The sequence below is a fragment of the Aricia agestis genome, chromosome 7 (assembly GCF_905147365.1).
Source record: "Aricia agestis chromosome 7, ilAriAges1.1, whole genome shotgun sequence".
Lineage (NCBI taxonomy): Eukaryota > Metazoa > Arthropoda > Insecta > Lepidoptera > Lycaenidae > Aricia > Aricia agestis.
In genome coordinates this window covers 9,078,230-9,094,837 of record NC_056412.1, presented here as the reverse complement: position 1 = coordinate 9,094,837, position 16,608 = coordinate 9,078,230, and the positions used below count along the sequence as shown (strand labels likewise).

General features: G+C 37.4%; 1 protein-coding gene across 3 annotated transcripts; it reads right to left on the bottom strand.

Moving 5' to 3' along the window:
- Window positions 1-583: 583 nt before the first annotated feature.
- Window positions 584-4,970, bottom strand: LOC121728906 (N-acetylglucosamine-6-phosphate deacetylase). 3 transcript variants are annotated; one of them, XM_042117233.1, is made up of 7 exons: window positions 4,875-4,970; window positions 4,542-4,752; window positions 4,140-4,414; window positions 3,159-3,377; window positions 2,455-2,590; window positions 1,142-1,318; window positions 584-881 (listed from the first exon to the last, which is right to left on the bottom strand). In XM_042117233.1, the coding sequence occupies exons 2-7, from the start codon at window positions 4,744-4,746 to the stop codon at window positions 700-702; spliced, it is 1,194 nt and encodes a 397-aa protein (XP_041973167.1). In that variant the 5' UTR covers window positions 4,747-4,752; window positions 4,875-4,970; the 3' UTR covers window positions 584-699. The 3 variants fall into 3 exon arrangements, with proteins under 3 accessions (XP_041973167.1, XP_041973166.1, XP_041973168.1); XM_042117232.1 differs by having other exon boundaries at window positions 4,542-4,758; window positions 4,893-4,966; XM_042117234.1 differs by lacking the exon at window positions 4,875-4,970 and adding an exon at window positions 4,827-4,854 and having other exon boundaries at window positions 4,542-4,758.
- Between the last annotated feature and the right edge of the window lie 11,638 nt (window positions 4,971-16,608).

Sequence of the window (16,608 nt, the reverse complement as noted above, 5' to 3'; positions counted from 1 at the left end):
GTCGTGAACTGTGGCCAGGATAACAACAGCACAGAGCAGTGTAATTCAGAGCCTGCCTAAAATATATTTTTGTCATGATTTTATTTAGGTATATACATGTTATTATTCACATATTACAGTTTTCTCAATATTAGCTTGTATTTTAATTAAGAAATAATCATATTTAACATTGCCAGGTGATCAGCAACCTGCACTTTAATATTTTTGGAAACTATTGAACTTAAATTGTACTGACTTTATAAATATATTTACTTCAATAAAGATTTTCCATGCCACTAGAAAATTCTTTTTTTTCAAGATCCCTTTATCCCTTATATTAAATGTTTTTAACCGATTCATTGCGGCACACATTTTTGGAAACTTTTAGTAGTACAATTTTATTGTGACATGTTAGCTGTGTCAAACGCCATAGAAGTTGTAAATATGTCTCGTTATAGATGTTGCAAACCTTTTGTAGGTTTCAAAGTTGGAAAAATGAGAGCCCCTATTTTTTTTATTCACAGAACATTCAGAAACGATTAACGAATCCTATAGGCTTGTTTTACGTTGAAAATTATGATGATTTTGTTTCAAATAATTTGCAGACAATAAAAGATAATATAATTGGTAAGTCACGCATTTATGCGTATAATAATATAGTTGCTTCAAGCATACAAAATTAGAAATATAAAAAAAAATCATATCACATTCTTATCACAATCATTCTTTTTTGTACACGCACTCTCCAGATATCCAGGTGGATAAAACTTGCAATGTCTCCGGATGGAGAATAACAAAATCAGCGTCGCAACCAAAGTTGAGGTTTCCTTTCCTGTTCTCGATACCCAGTGCTTTAGCAGGGTGCAAGGATGCAGTCTCAAGAGCATATTCCAGGGAACAGTCTGAAATTAATATTGTCACCAGCGTTAGTTCTCATAAAAGAATATCATCAAAGAATATCATTAAAAATATGTTTCTCAACTCAGAGCAGAAAACGTTTGGCGTTTACTAACGCCAAACGCGTTCACGATCGAACGTGAAACAAAAAACTCACACTCGGCACACAGATCACCTGTGATCTGTGAGACATTTATTTTCTTATTTTCCTGCCCTAGGTGCGTAATGTACTATTCACAATAATAAAAAAAAACAGAATAATCACCTGTAGATTCCTTGAAAACTTTCACACACTGGTCTAACCCTGAGGTGCTGCCGCAGAGTACTTTAGTACCAGAGACATATGCGCGGCCACCCTCTACAGTGACAGTTTGTGGGCCGATGTGGTAGCTGCCGTCAGCGAGTCCCTGGGCGGCTACGGCGTCACTAACGAGGACTAAACCTGGAAAAGCATTAAAAATAATGCTTACTTGTGTTTTGGATGGAGAGACCCGAGTTCAGGTAATGGCTACGTCAGTGGTTGGTAAAGTAAAGCAAAAAATCAAACATCATCATCATCAGGTGAAAAAGGACGACGCGGAATTATCGCCAAATTTGTTTTTTCTTAATAACTCGATAAATACAACATTTTAAAAATCCACCAGGTCAGGCCCTCGGTGATAGAATTTTATACAATGTCTTAGTTTACATAATGCACGGTTTTGGCAATAGGTACATAATATTATATGAAAAATCTTTGTGATTTTTTTCTATCGAGAAAATTTTAAGATATTGTTGTTTTAGTTAGGCCAGACCCTCGGAAATATAATGTAGTAATGTATCTATCTATGTTTTAAAATTAAACAATTAGGGGCTTATTTTCAAGTGTAAAAATGAATATAAATTTCCTTTCATAACCGGTAGAACTGGGTTTGCTTAACAAGATATTATGATAACTAAAATAAATATTATATGAAAAATCTTTGTGACTTTTTTCTATCGAGAAAATTTTAAGATATTGTTGTTTTAGTTAGGCCAGACCCTCGGAAATATAATGTAGTAATGTATCTATGTTTTAAAATTAAACAATTAGGGGCTTATTTTCAAGTGTAAAAATGAATATAAATTTCCTTTCATAACCGGTAGAACTGGGTTTGCTTAACAAGATATTATGATAACCAATAATTATGAGGACTAATGCAGCATAAAATAAATATATAACACTTTAGTGCAAAGCACTGATCTAAGTTCGCATTGCGTATAAGTTGGAAATATATTTTTATTTTTAATTACGTTGCATGTAAAAGTTTGGCGTCAAAATATGTCAATAACCTTTAACACCCCGAGCTAGAGGTCAGTGCCAAATATAAATACTCTTACAAATAAAAATATTAGTACTCTAACCATCTTATTCTGATACACTGTGAATTATATCAACAGTTGCTCAACTCACACTGGCGTAGAGTCAGTGTCACGTATTCACCTCTATTGTTCTATTATTTAAGTACAAACTGATCTGGAAATATGCGTGCGCGCGTCGGCAGAGATGTCGGATGTTCGTGAATATGAACCTTAGCGTAAGGATAATGTTGGACTGACCTTCCTTGTTAGTTCTGCACGCTATTCGCAGCGCCGCAGGGTGCGTGTGTATGCCGTCCGCTATGATGCCGTAGTACACTTGCTTATCAGTGGTAGACGCCAGTAGACCGACCAAACCTGGGTCTCGGTGGTGGAACTAAAATTAAGTAGATTAAGAATTTAGGTTCGATTTAGCAAAGTCAACACTCAGGACTCTATGGCCATCAAACTAGCCATTTTGTTTTAGCTCTATTAGTTTCAGATTACACTTATACAGGGTGCAATTAAACGTACCGGCCAATTTTTTTAAGGGATTAGGTGTCATTAGGTGAGTCCATTTAAGCCATAAAATAGGGTGTTAATTTTTTTACAATAACACATTTTATCCCACTTAAAATCGTTGCAGAACGGTCACTTCGCCGCGGTGGGTAGAGCGGGGATGACGCGGGGGGTGGCGCGGGGGGAGGCTCGGGAGCACGCACCGGCGGCGCGTAGTGTCCATCTGGTGTTTTTTTGGAAAACTTTCGGAAGCTATTTCTCAAGATTTTAGTACTGAGTGATTATAAAAGAAAAAATACGTGTATTTTTATTTTTAAAAGGATCAACATCGAAATCTGGCCGGAAGGTTTAATAGCACCCTGTATAGTGATTTTTAATTAAAGATTTTGCAAATAAATTCTTTGCAAATATAATATCTATAAAATCATAAAAAAATTAACACTTACTGGTAGCATAGCGTTAAATAGATGTGTTATCAAATTTGCGCCACATTTAATTGCTTCTTCCCCTTCAGCTAAGCTAGCAGCGGAGTGTCCAACAGCTACTCTGACACCCATTTTTGTGAGGCCCTTTATAGCATCTAGTGCGCCAGGCAATTCCGGTGCTAAAGTAACTATAATAACATTGTCAATTGCACCATATGTCTCCAATACAGTATCTAAGCCCTGAAACACAGTAAAGTTTGTTTTGCAATTTCAAAGTGGCATTTGAGTACTTTAAATATTATTGTGATGAAAACTATTTGCCTAAGTACTTGTTTAGGTAGGCATTAAACATGAGATAGTATTTACTTACAGTAAATGTCAACAGTCAACACTGATAACAAGTTCATTGGCCTAGTTAAATTCAGTCTGTGATAAGTATAACTGTATTTTTGATCTGTTTTTTTTATGAACAAGTATAATTTTTTTAATACGGCATGGATTTTGTGACTGGATGCTTTTTTTATGAAATAAGGGGGCAAACGAGCAAACGGGTCACCTGATGGAAAGCAACTTCCGTCGCCCATGGACACTCGCAGCATCAGAAGAGCTGTAGGTGCGTTGCCGGCCTTTTAAGAGGGAATAGGGTAATAGGGGGAGGGTAGGGAAGGGAAGGAAATAGGGGAGGGTAGGGAAGGGAAGGAAATAGGGGAGGGTAGGGAAGGGAAGGGAAGGGAATAGGGGAAGGTAGGGAAGGGAAGGAAATAGGGGAGGGTAGGGAAGGGAAGGGAATAGGGGAAGGTAGGGAAGGGAATAGGGTAGGGCATTGGGCCTCAGGTAAACTCACTCACTCAGTGAAACACAGCGCAAGCGCTGTTTCACGCCGGTTTTCTGTGAGAACGTGGTATTTCTCCGGTCGAGCCGGCCCATTCGTGCCGAAGCATGGCTCTCCCACGTATAAGTTATTGTAAATATTTTATTTGTGTTATATTAAAATAAAATTACCTTTTCAGGATTTTTTATAAAAACATCAGCGTGAGCACCCTTCTTTGTAGTATTGATAAAAGGTCCTTCCAAGTGAACTCCGAGCACCGTAGCACCATGTTTACCTCCCTGCTTCTTATGAATCCTTGGCAGTATTTTGGTATATTTTTCAGTGTCAGAAGTTACCATTGTGGGGCAAAAAGATGTGATACCATGAGCCAAGAGCTGCTTAGCTACTTTGTCTACCCCTTCTTCAACATTTTCCGAGTCAAACGAAAAATCCACTCCCCATCCACCTTAGATAATATAACAGAATAAACTTGGTAAAAAATACGAATAAGATAACATGTATATTTATTCCAGAGTTAACTTTAACCTAGAGAGGTACAAGTGTACAAAGTAACAAAATCATAGGCACCTTACCATTTATTTGAATATCAATAAAGCCTGGAGCTATGAGAAAATTCTCGGCATCAATTCTAACGTCTTCCTCCACTTGTTCTATATAGAATACTTGTTCAGGATTCACTATTTTCCCATCCCTTATCCACAAATCTTCTTTTATAATTTTACCATCGCGTAGGATCTGGCAGTTATGGAATCGGGTTAAACCTGATTTTGCTTTCATGGTGTACTAAATCTGAGAAGAGTAAAAACTTTTCAATACGAAATTAAATGTAACGTTTATAGGAATTTGTTTTTACGTACACTGATAAACACAAGAGTATTTCCAGTTATATATTACACGAAAGATACTTGTCGGTTAGCACTCACAGTAAAAATGAATATTTGACCTCAATAAAGAGAGCCGCTAGCCCGCTACTTTTCAACATAAACATGCAAATATTATCGCGATTCGCGAATAAAAAGTAAACAACCTCAGCTGTGAATTGAGAGCTGTCATTAGGTCAGTGACAGCATTTTTTTTTTGGCGCTACAGCTATAATTATAAGTACGCCATTGCCAGTGTCAAGTACAGGCGGAAAAACAATTTTTTTCATTTTATAAAAGTTTATAAAAATAAAAGCTCGACCAGGCTTTAAATGAACGTGGCAAGAAAAGGAGTTAACGCTGCTATCATACAAAAACGTCATTTTTGACAGTTCTCCACCAGCAGCGCCCCGTCCATGTTCATTTAAAGCCTTGGAGCACTTTATTTTCAAATCTTACTTCAAGTCAACTTTTGATGGAGATTTGGTGAAAATACAAAATAGCACGTTTAATAAAGTTATGTCATTTGCCTACGATAAAAAAAAAACTTGAGAAGTGTCAAGGGACACCCGGATGGAAAGAAGTTAAATATAAAAAAAAAAACAATAAAAAAATTCATAACTGACTTGCTTTCTATGAGGCGGGCGCCAGACATGTGATCAAATACGCAAATTCGCCAAGTGTGGCACTGACATTTGCCTATTTGTGCAAATTAATTGCTGGCATTTTCCAATTTGTGCAAAGTTTGCTCAAACTTTGAAGCCCATGCCTGGCGCCGGCTTGAGAGAGAGAAGGGAGAGGAAAACACACGCACGCCGTACGGCTTACAACTATAGCAATTATTTTTAACAAAAACTTAAAACTGACTTCCAAGGTCAAAGCAATAATAACATCCTTATAATATGAACTAAAAAGTATTAAATAATTTTTCCTATCTAATAGTGCCTTTTTCCGAATTCGGCTAAAACTCAACTATTTCTGTACTCAATCTTCATCATTTTGAAGTCGGTACCAGATATAGGTACTTAGCTGAATCTTCAGTCTGCCAGAATATTTGAAATTTTTTTAACTGGCACCGACTTCAAAATTATGAAGATTGAGTACAGAAATAGTTGAGTTTTAGCCGAATTCGGAAAAAGGCAATATTAGATAGGAAAAATTATTTAATACTTTTTAGTTTATATTATAAGGATGTTATTATTGTTTTGACCTTGGAAGTCGGTTGTAAGTTTTTGTTAAAAATAATAATTTCACTCTTTTTAGTTACCTAAGGTTCACTCGGCGTAACTGGGCGGTAGCGGTCATTGACTTTCTGTCAAAAACATGTCATTTTCTTTACAAAGCCGCGATTGACAACATCGGACACCTTATTGTCAATCGCGGTTTATATAGAAAATGACAAGCTTTTGACAGGGAGTCAGTGACCCCTACCGCCCAGTTACGCCGAGTGAACCTTAGTAAACTATATACGTAGAAAAATACACCTGTATATTATTCTACGTATCTTATTACAAGCTCACTGGTGAGCGAGACACAATAGAATAACAATAGATTTCCAAGAATCCGTGATCGAAGGATTAATAGGAGTAAGTATAATCATTAATCAGTAAAACCGTTTCGGAGGAATAAGGTAACTAAGGTTGTGACACGAGAATTTTAAACAATTTATGAAGATACAAAGATGTACTTATTTATTATATTAAATATTAATATTATAAGGCACATATTTAAAGGGGCAGTTGTAAATTGCAGTTTTGGTAAGTTAAAAATTATAAATGGCACGTTTAATAACTAGTTTAGCAGTTTAAACTAAGCAGTAAAGTAAACAAAAATGAGTTGTATAAAATAATGAAAGATCCATTTCATTATTTTATACAACTCATTTGAATCAATCAATTGAAAACATAATTGAACAGTAAAATAATTAAATGAGCGGTAAAAATTAATGAATGAGCGGTTACGTGTAACGAATCGGAATTTGTCAGTAAGAAATCTCATTCTAAGCAGTTCTTTAAACAATGAGGCGGTAAAATATAATAAAATCGGCCAAGTGCGAGTGGAACTCGCCCATGGAGGGTTCCGTACCATTATAAAGCGAAAGTAAGACGGTCGCCGGCTGCTGTCGCAGCACGCTCGCTTCGCTCGCTCGGCTCCCTCTGTGTTGTGGTCTAAGTTCTAGCCTAACCTAACATACTCTTGGACTTTCTGGATTGTGTTTGTTTTTGTTTTGGCGGGGGGCTGCGCCCTCCGAACCCCCCTTTCGGGGGGGCTGCGCCCCCGCGTCCCCCCGCTGCGTTATCCGTGTATAAGTAGGCCTTCTGTTAAGTCGTTATCGAACCGCTCATTCCATCATTTTTACCGCTTATTCATTTATCGAACCGCTCATTCCATCATTTTTGCCGCTCATTCAGTTATTGAACTGCTCAATTATTTTTTTATTACTGTCCATGTTTTACAGTCGCAATAATTAATCAACCGCCAAAAAAATAAATAACTGCTCAATATTTTTTTAAACTGATCATAATAAATTTTTGAGCAGTTATTTAAATCTCAAATATTTAAATAACTGCTCAAAAATTAGTTCCCATAATATAATAAACGTAATTATCCTACTTAAAACGTATTTATACTACATAATAGAACAAAAGTTCTGATAAATAGTCTAATGCCCTGTTTCTGAAGTTACCAGTTAAACTTTCATTAGCTATTGATACAATAAAGTTATGTATAGGATAAACGTTGGTTATCTGTCACTGCGTTTCTGAATACGCAATGAACCGTTCACTGACTATCAAACAGATAAGCAGTACTATAATATGCCGTTAGATGGGTCTTTTAAAATTTGCTATTTAAAATTAGGATTATTACTAGTTTTATTTACGAATACGAATATTTACGAATAAGCGAATACTACGAATATTTTATTTAGGAGTAAATAATTAAATAAGCATTGTTTAAGTTATAAATTAATAAAATTGGTTATTTAAATTCATGAGATGCACACTGAATAATTATTATTTTTAACAAAAAATTAACCGACTTCCAAGGTAAAGACAATAATAATATGAACTAAAAAGTATTAAATAACTCTTACTCTATAATAGTGCCTTTTTCAGAATTTGTCTAAATCTCAACTATTTCTGTACATACTACAGTCTTCATTACTTTGAAGTCGGTACCAGCTAATTTTTTATCGTGAGTTCAGTCAATGTCAGAATATCTGAAGCTTTTGGGACTGGTACCGACTTCAAAGTAATGAAGACTGTAGTATGTACAGAAATAGTTGAGATTTAGACAAATTCTGAAAAAGGCACTATTAAAGAGTAAGAGTTATTTAATACTTTTTAGTTCATATTATTATTGTCTTTACCTTGGAAGTCGGTTTTAATTTTTTGTTAAAAATAATAATTTCACTCTTTTTAGTTATCTACAAGATAAGGCTTTATGCGTAGATAACCACTACGAATGTTAACTATTCACATTATGTTACTGTAAGCGAAATTGTGGTAAATGCTTGCAGTTATCTAAGCGATGCTGCAATTTAAATCTTTAAAGGTTCAGGACTTCTGTTCAGTGCCTTTGGACCAAGAGACACCTTCGTATGAACTTTCTCTTATTCGTAACATATGTTTAAGTTACTAGAAACAACATTTTAACCACTATGAGTCTTTTGATAAATTTCAAGGATTTCCCTCGATTGCTCATAGATCCCATCATCAGCTCACCATTTTCGTAATTATTATACAAAATCAAGATTATATCCTATACAACAACACAAGAATTTTGAAAATCGGTCCTCAAAGAGCGAAATAATCACCAAAAACATCTGCTTCGATGCAAAATATCACGAAAAACATCAATAATTGGGTCATAATGTGATGACCCATGGCATAATTATCATTTTGATGATGATGATCAAATAAATTGATGTGTTGGCTTATGCTTTCAGTTCTTTAAACAACGCCGAAATCCCCGAACCCGTATCTATAAGGATTCAAAAGTTCTGTTGGGTACCTTCGGATCCAGGGTATAACCTGATGCGAAATCTTATTTTTTGGTAGCATTTACCTCGAATGCTTCAGAAAAAAATCACTATATGTTTCCTTGCCACAGCGTCTCCATCAGTGTCAGTGAAATAGACACAGGTGTTAGTGTGCCGGGATATAGCTACAACTGCATGAGGAACGCTGTCATGGATTGCCAGCTTTCGGGACTTGGTCTGTATGATGATCACCGAAGGACTCGTTAATCCCTGAGCTTCATGGATTGTGAGGACGCGAGAGTCCGTTCCCGATCCATAGCCTGTATTAGTGAGGGCTGCTTTCTCCTCTTGTGTGTGAACAAGATACAGGGTATTTAGATCGGTTTTAGGTATTCTCGCTCCTGTATACTTCATTAGCTTTAGGGACCGCACAATTTCCTTTGATGAATAGATGTTATTATAGACCATGCTTAAGGCGTATGCCACATCCATAGGGCTCCTGTGTGTGCAAGACAACTCCTGGGTGATGTTGGTTACCAGGTTTGGACGAGTGTAATTAAGTTTAAAGAGGTTTTCACGCTCTATAAACGGAAGTTGGTTAATATCTCCAATGAGGATGATATCGTTGGCGCTTGTTAACTGATTCGCCATGACGATTGAGCCGAAATGGTTCATGAGGGCCTCGTCAACTAACAACCTTTTGTAGGTTCTTTTTGTCCCATTTACCAGCAAAGAGGCCATGGTACGAACTTTATCTTTAACTTTGTTGCCAGTTCGTAGCGATAGCCTTTGCTTTAGATCCTCGGCTGCTTCGATTGTCATTGTTATTATAACGTCTGTTTCCTCATTGAAGTTACTAATGATCCAAGTTGTCTTCCCACATCCAGGAACCCCATTGACCCACGAGTAGTTGATAGGTTTCGCGAATATGTCCCAGTCCATGCTGGATTCGGGGTCCCCAGATAGGACTTCTGCCATTTCTAGTATCCTGTCTTCCAGCATTATTCTGGTACATTCCGCTATTACCACTATTGGATCCTCAGATTTTGTGATAAATTTGAGTGTTCCCGTGCGTTTTGTCTCATCCTCGTCCAGAACCACGAATCCGCAGTCGGCACTTAATGCCGCCATATACTGCCCTGTCATCGCCCCGGCAATTATTGTGGAGCAGGGCTGTAGCTAAAGTCAGATTTGAGGTAGGGCAGCATTGGTTACAGGTAGGGCGGAAGTAAAAAAAAAACATAATTGATTGATTTTCTTTGGTTTTGGTATTTTTAAGGTAGGGCATTATGATTTTAAGGTAGGGCATTGCCCCACAATGCCCCCCCCCTAGCTACGGCCGTGTTGTGGAGGTGACATTGTCGTATATGGCAGCTTTTGCATCCTCGAGTGTCACTTCTAACAGCTTTTGATTTTTCCGCTGATAGGCCTGCATGATCTTATTGCAGGTCAAAAGCTTTATGGTCTTATTTGCTTAAGAGCAATAATAAGTATCGCCTGGAACTCGAGGAAGGCATTTATTATATTATGATCTTCGGGGTTCTGGGCCAGTCTGAGTTTTGGCGGGAGCACTTGCCCGAGATCGGCCCTATATCTTTTGTTTTTATTTGCCGGTGTTTGTGTAGATGGTTCCCTCAAAAAAGCCTCCATTGCTAAGGCCTGCCGATTTGTTTGTGACGAAGCCTTGATCCGAGAAAGGGTGTTTTTATCCTCGATCATTCTTTCACGATGAAGTACTTTTTTGATGGAGCCTACAAACGCTTTTAATTTGGCCATTGAGTTTAGACACTTTTTAATTTCATTTTTCTCATCCTCTCTTTTGTTCTCCCGTGATGCTTGGAGTCGTTCACTTGCGGAGGATGAGTTCGCCTTATTGCTGGGTTGGGACGCTGCTGGCTGATCATCACGATTCTTTTTGAGGAAGCTTAGGACAACAGTAAGAGATGTTACGTGTGTGTGTGTGTGTGTGTGTGTGTGTGTGTGTGTGTGTGTGTGTGTGTGTGTGTGTGTGTGTGTGTGTGTGTGTGTGTGTGTGTGTGTGTGTGTGTGTGTGTGTGTGTGCGTGTGCGTGTGTGCGTGGTGTGTGTGTGTTGGTCATATTATGGTCCTAGATCCTACAGCGATCAGATATTTAAGTTTTTGTGAAGCTCTACGTGTGACACGGGCAGGTAACAGGTGAGAAAAGGTGAGAAAGCCGAAAGGTAACTAAAATTAGTCTTATTTAACTTAAATTCTATTATCAATTAGTGGTACCAACAAAATGCCGACGTGGTTGCGTTGTCGTCAGTACGAAAGTCAATGAAACGGAGGGGGGTCGTTGCATCGACGCAACGTTGTGGTTGCGATGTGGTCGGCCGTGGTTGCGATGTAATTGGTATCATACAAGTGGTCGACAACGACTGCAAAATGGTACGTGTGAATGGTCCAGTTCATTTACAATACGAAATATACGCCCGACCACGTGGTGTGGTTGTGGTTGTCGTGTGGTTGTGGTACGTGTGGGTTGGCCCTTATACTTAATATAATATACTTATTTTGTATTACATCATTTTGAACTGGTTTTATAAAGTGTCAGACTCTTTTGATGCAACAAAACTTTAAGATAACATTTTAAACTTTCGCGTTGCATTATAATTAAACTTTTTAATCGGGACTTAACGCGACTTATTTAAGTAGTAATGCTACTACGAGTACATACTTACTTACATACTTAAGTATGTACTCGTAGTAGCATTACTACTTAAATAAGTCGCGTTAAGTCCCGATTAAAAAGTTTAAGCAACAAAACTTTTGTCAGAAGCTAGAGCATCACAAGAAATTTTGTTGCTATTTTGTTTTGCAGAGTTTTTTTTTATTTTATAAAAATAATAACGCTTTTAAAATAATACCTATATACATATAAGTAGCTATAATTTATTTTTCGTGTATTTTATATCTATACTAATATTATAAATGCGAAAGTATCTCTGGCTGTCTGTCTCGCTTTCACGCCAAAACTACCGAACCGATTGTAATGAAATTTTGTATACAGATAGTCTAAAGCCCGAGAAAGGACATAGGCTACTTTTTTACAGGAAAAAAGGGTTGTTAGGGGGTGAAAATACGAAAATTTGTTCAAATTAAGTTAGTTCCAAAAATTCATACAAGATGGCGCCGTGCGTCTTCGGTTCGGTTTTGAACCCGCGCGCGCTACCTAAAAATGCCGCGCGGAGGCTTACTTTCAGCGTTAAATTTGAATTATAAATAATAGAGATAGAATTCCGGGAGTTAGGATTTTTTAATGGAAATTTCCTCCTCTTTAAGAATCTTTTTTTTAAACTTCTTAAATGTTAATAGTTTCGGAGTTTTTAATAAAAAACGTAATACTATTTTTTTGGCAACCTAATTTGCTTATAACTTTTGCAATTTTTTGTGTGCTCGCTTCCGATACATTTTTCTAGACGTCTTCCCGAATCTAATGAGCTATCGCACGTATTTTTATGACCCTTATCTCTATATTTCGCCATTCTCAACTTATCGCTTAGACTAAGGAGTGCATCGAACCAATATTATTTTAAAATTATGCTTTTATCATATATATTTTTTACAAATAAAACGTTACACACACTACGACACTACTATTAAAAAAAGATGCCAGATTTTTGAGTGACAAACCTATACATACGAATTATGCTCTTTTATATTTTATGGTTGAAGTCTGTTGACAACAAGTTGACAAATTGAAAATGGATTATTGTTTTTTTATTTAATTTTAGATACTTTTAAGTATTAGACAATGCTTAAAGGGCCAGTTTACAAAATATAGGTACTTAGTAGTCCTTAAATGTCGCTGCAAGTAAGGTCGAATTTCGACCACTGGGCGATCTCTAGTATTACTAAAAGTCCCCGAGGGAGGGACACGAGCCGGTGGTGGGGAAGAAGGGAAAAGGTTTCTTTTTAAGGTTTTTGCTTGTAACTCGAAAATTATTTAGAATATCTGTTTACTTAATTCTACATTAATTATCTACATTAAATTTCCTATAAATTACGTCTAAACATTTTTACTGTACGATTATTACTTTAGGAAGTACATAGTATTAAAGGTGTATTAAATGTATACATCCCGGGATGTAATGTACATTAATGTTTTTTTTTTTTTTATGAAATAAAGCGGCAAACGGGTCACCTGATGGAAAGCAACTTCCGTCGCCCATGGACACTCGCAGCATCAGAAGAGCTGCAGGTGCGTTGCCGGCCTTTTAAGAGGGAATATGGTAATAGGGGAGGGTAGGGATAGGAAGGGAAGGGAATCGAATAGGGGAGGGTAGGGAAGGGAATAGGGTAGGGGATTGGGCCTCCGGTAAACTCACTCACTCGGCCAAACACAGCGTAAGCGCTGTTTCACGCCGGTTTTCTGTGAGAACGTGGTATTTCTCCGGTCGAGCTGGCCCATTCGTGCCGAAGCATGGCTCTCCCACGTATATATGATATGTGACCGTGTTGTACTGTTATATGTTTTAAATTGTAATTTTCCATCTTTTTAGTAAAAGATGGCCCCGTGCGAGTTTCTTACGCCGGTTCTTCTCGCCGGGTTAGTTCCCGAACCGAGGGGTTAGTGTGAGTTTTATTCGATCATACACATCGAGCACGTTAACGCGAATTTATATGGAATGAAAGCAGCGCCATCTACTGGCTAACGTGGATACTGCTTTGATCCCATATAAATTCGCGTAAACGTGCTCGATGCGTATGATCGAATAAAACTCGCACTAACCCCTCAGGTGGTAGGCACCGTAGTATCGACGCTCGGTAAAGTTTTTGTAAAAAAATTACTCCGAATAAAAATATTTTTGATTTTGATTTTGGTGATAAAAACAAAAAGCTTTCGTTTTACAAAAATTCTAAATTATTAAGTATAGTTCACACAGAGCTAATAATCTCGGCGCCTGCAGAAGCCAGTACTGGCCTGGCCATTTTTTTTTAATGAAATAAGGGGGCAAACGAGCAAACGGGTCACCTGATGGAAAGCAACTTCCGTCGCCCATGGACACTCGCAGCATCAGAAGAGCTGCAGGTGCGTTGCCGGCCTTTTAAGAGGGAATAGGATAATAGGGGAGGGTAGGGATGGGAAGGGAAGGGAATAGGGGAAGGTAGGGAAGGGAATAGGGTAGGGGATTGGGCCTCCGGTGAACTCACTCACTCGGCGAAACACAGCGTAAGCGCTGTTCCACGCCGGTTTTTTGTGAGAACGTGGTATTTCTCCGGTCGAGCCGGCCTATTCGTGCCGAAGCATGGCTCTCTCACGTATAAAATCATAGATAAAGTATAATAGTATAGATGTAGTCTTAGCCCGTCATCGCGTGGCCATTTTGTGCTTTTTTTCATACAAGTAGTGTGCGTTTATTTTCTTGAATATTTCTATTTGTCGATTATTTCGAAGCCCATTATGATACAGGAAAGAAAGTCAATTAGTTCATGATATCGATTAACTATAGTTCAAGTGATGAGAATCCGTAAACACACGTAAAAAGCTATGCAATTTGTATAGCCACATTATTAATTGATTTGACATTTTTAGCACTAATGCCTTATATAGCACGAATAAGGGATTAATAAACTTATAAATTATCTTTTAGCTTACAAAAATACCGATTGAAAAGCCCAAAAAACATTGTTCAAAACTTACGTATTTATTGTTAAATCTGACTCTTTTGTTATGTCCTACTAAGTAGGACATAATATTACACGCTTTTGACGCTTATACACCGATATAATGGCTCTCTCCAGTCTATAGTACCTCAATGTATAAAATAAACCGCGATTGACAATGAAGTGTCAGATATTGTTTATCGTGGTTTTTTAAGGAAAATGACAAGTTTTTGACAGGAGACAATGACCGCTAGCGACAAGTTAGCCCGAGTGGAGTATAGTGCCGAAGCGCTCATATTTTATTTATTTTTAACCCCCGACAAAAAAGAGGGGTGTTATAAGTTTGACGTGTCTGTCTGTCTGTCTGTCTGTTTGTCTGTGTGTGTATGTGTCCGTGGCATCGTAGCATCCAAACGGGTGGACCGATTTTGATCTAGTTTTTTTTGTTTGAAAGCTGACATAATCGAGAGTGTTCTTAGCTATAATTCATCATCATCAGCCTGCTCAGTGCTGGACAATCAGGGTTTATCTGGTTCATGAAAAGCCGTTAGCAACTTGTAGTCGTTTGATGGGTTTTATATTTCATTCTAGTATATGACATTTGTGAATATACAATACGTAATATACATAACAATAGAAAGTTGACCTGGTGCTGCAGCATCACCTGGTAATCAATAGGATATCCAATTCCTCGCCAACTTAAAGCAGAGGTTTCGTGTTTAGGCTCATTTTAATTGCGATAACCAGTAAGAAGTAGATAAAGTATAAACAGTAAATATTTACATGCTGCTGCTGCAGCATCACCTGGATTCTATAGGAACCGAGCTTCGTATGAACCCAAAGTGGAGGTTTCATGTTTTGGCTCATATTAACGGCCTCATCGAAAAGGACATTAATAGATCATGAGAATATGATTCTGTTGATAGGAATTATTCTGCACTATAACCAACACAAGTTTAAAAAGTATGAAATAAAATTAAATTAAGAAATTAAAAAAAAACCCCCGCCAAAATAACTTTAAAAAGTAATGAAATAATATTTACTGCCCTTAAGTTCAAATAATTCCTAACTTGTGTAAAGTAATATTTTAGTCCATAATTGTTGTCAAGGTGTGTCGGGGGACCGCTAATGTAGGTGTTTGATTTCACATAACAAGTTTAAGGATCAATTCACAAATCACAGCGATCTGAATCGAGATACGTAATCAGTGACTTGGCGGTTGTAGGTTGCAGTTTACTTGGCGGTCCCCCGACGCACCGTGACAACAATTATGGACTAAAATATTACTTTACACAAGTTAGGAATTATTTGAACTTAAAGGCAGTAAATATTATTTCATTACTTTTTAAAGTTATTTTGGCGGGGGTTTTTTTTAATTTCTTAATTTAATTTTATTGTAATGAATCACAACACTTATCCCACAAGCATTCGAGCTCCCTATATAGTTATATTATAAATTTTAAAGTATCCTCTTCGTTGAATTTTCTCGGCATTTTGTCCTAGAAATTAAAAACACATGTGTATTGTGTACCGTACAGACGTTCGCCAGTGACTGGCGAGATGCGTCTACACAATAATATGTCTGCGCAGTTGGCGCGGGGTTCGAGGGGTCACTGGCTAGGAAAATAGATGGGCGCTCTATTTTCGCTAGTACTGGCAGCCAGCGTTGGCCTGGCTTGAAAAACTGTTCACACGTGGCATATACCAAGCCAATACTGGCTGCCAGTCTTATTGGCAGCCAGTATTGGCTGTGTATAAACTACGAGTATACTTTAAACTTGCACGAGTATGCCGACTTATCAATCAAATTGTGTTTCATCTTCGTCATCTTTATCATTAACATCGATGGGGCTCCATTAGTACAAGCTGATATTCATCATAAAGGTCATATTTTTTCATTTATTAGTAAATTTAGAAAAAAACGAACGTAGATGCATAGATTTAACAGATCCCAATATTGCATAAAAAATGATTTGTCTAGACGCATTGTCCAGGGAGTAAATTGGGGAATACGTTTGTATGGAAAAACATTGCGAACGTACCCTTTTAATACTCTGTATTTCCTAAAATAATTATCGTACATATTAAATATAGGGGATCTTTTCTTTTTACAAATTGCTATCATGGACAGCGGGATTTTTATGTGGCACAAATAATATTAATAACAGC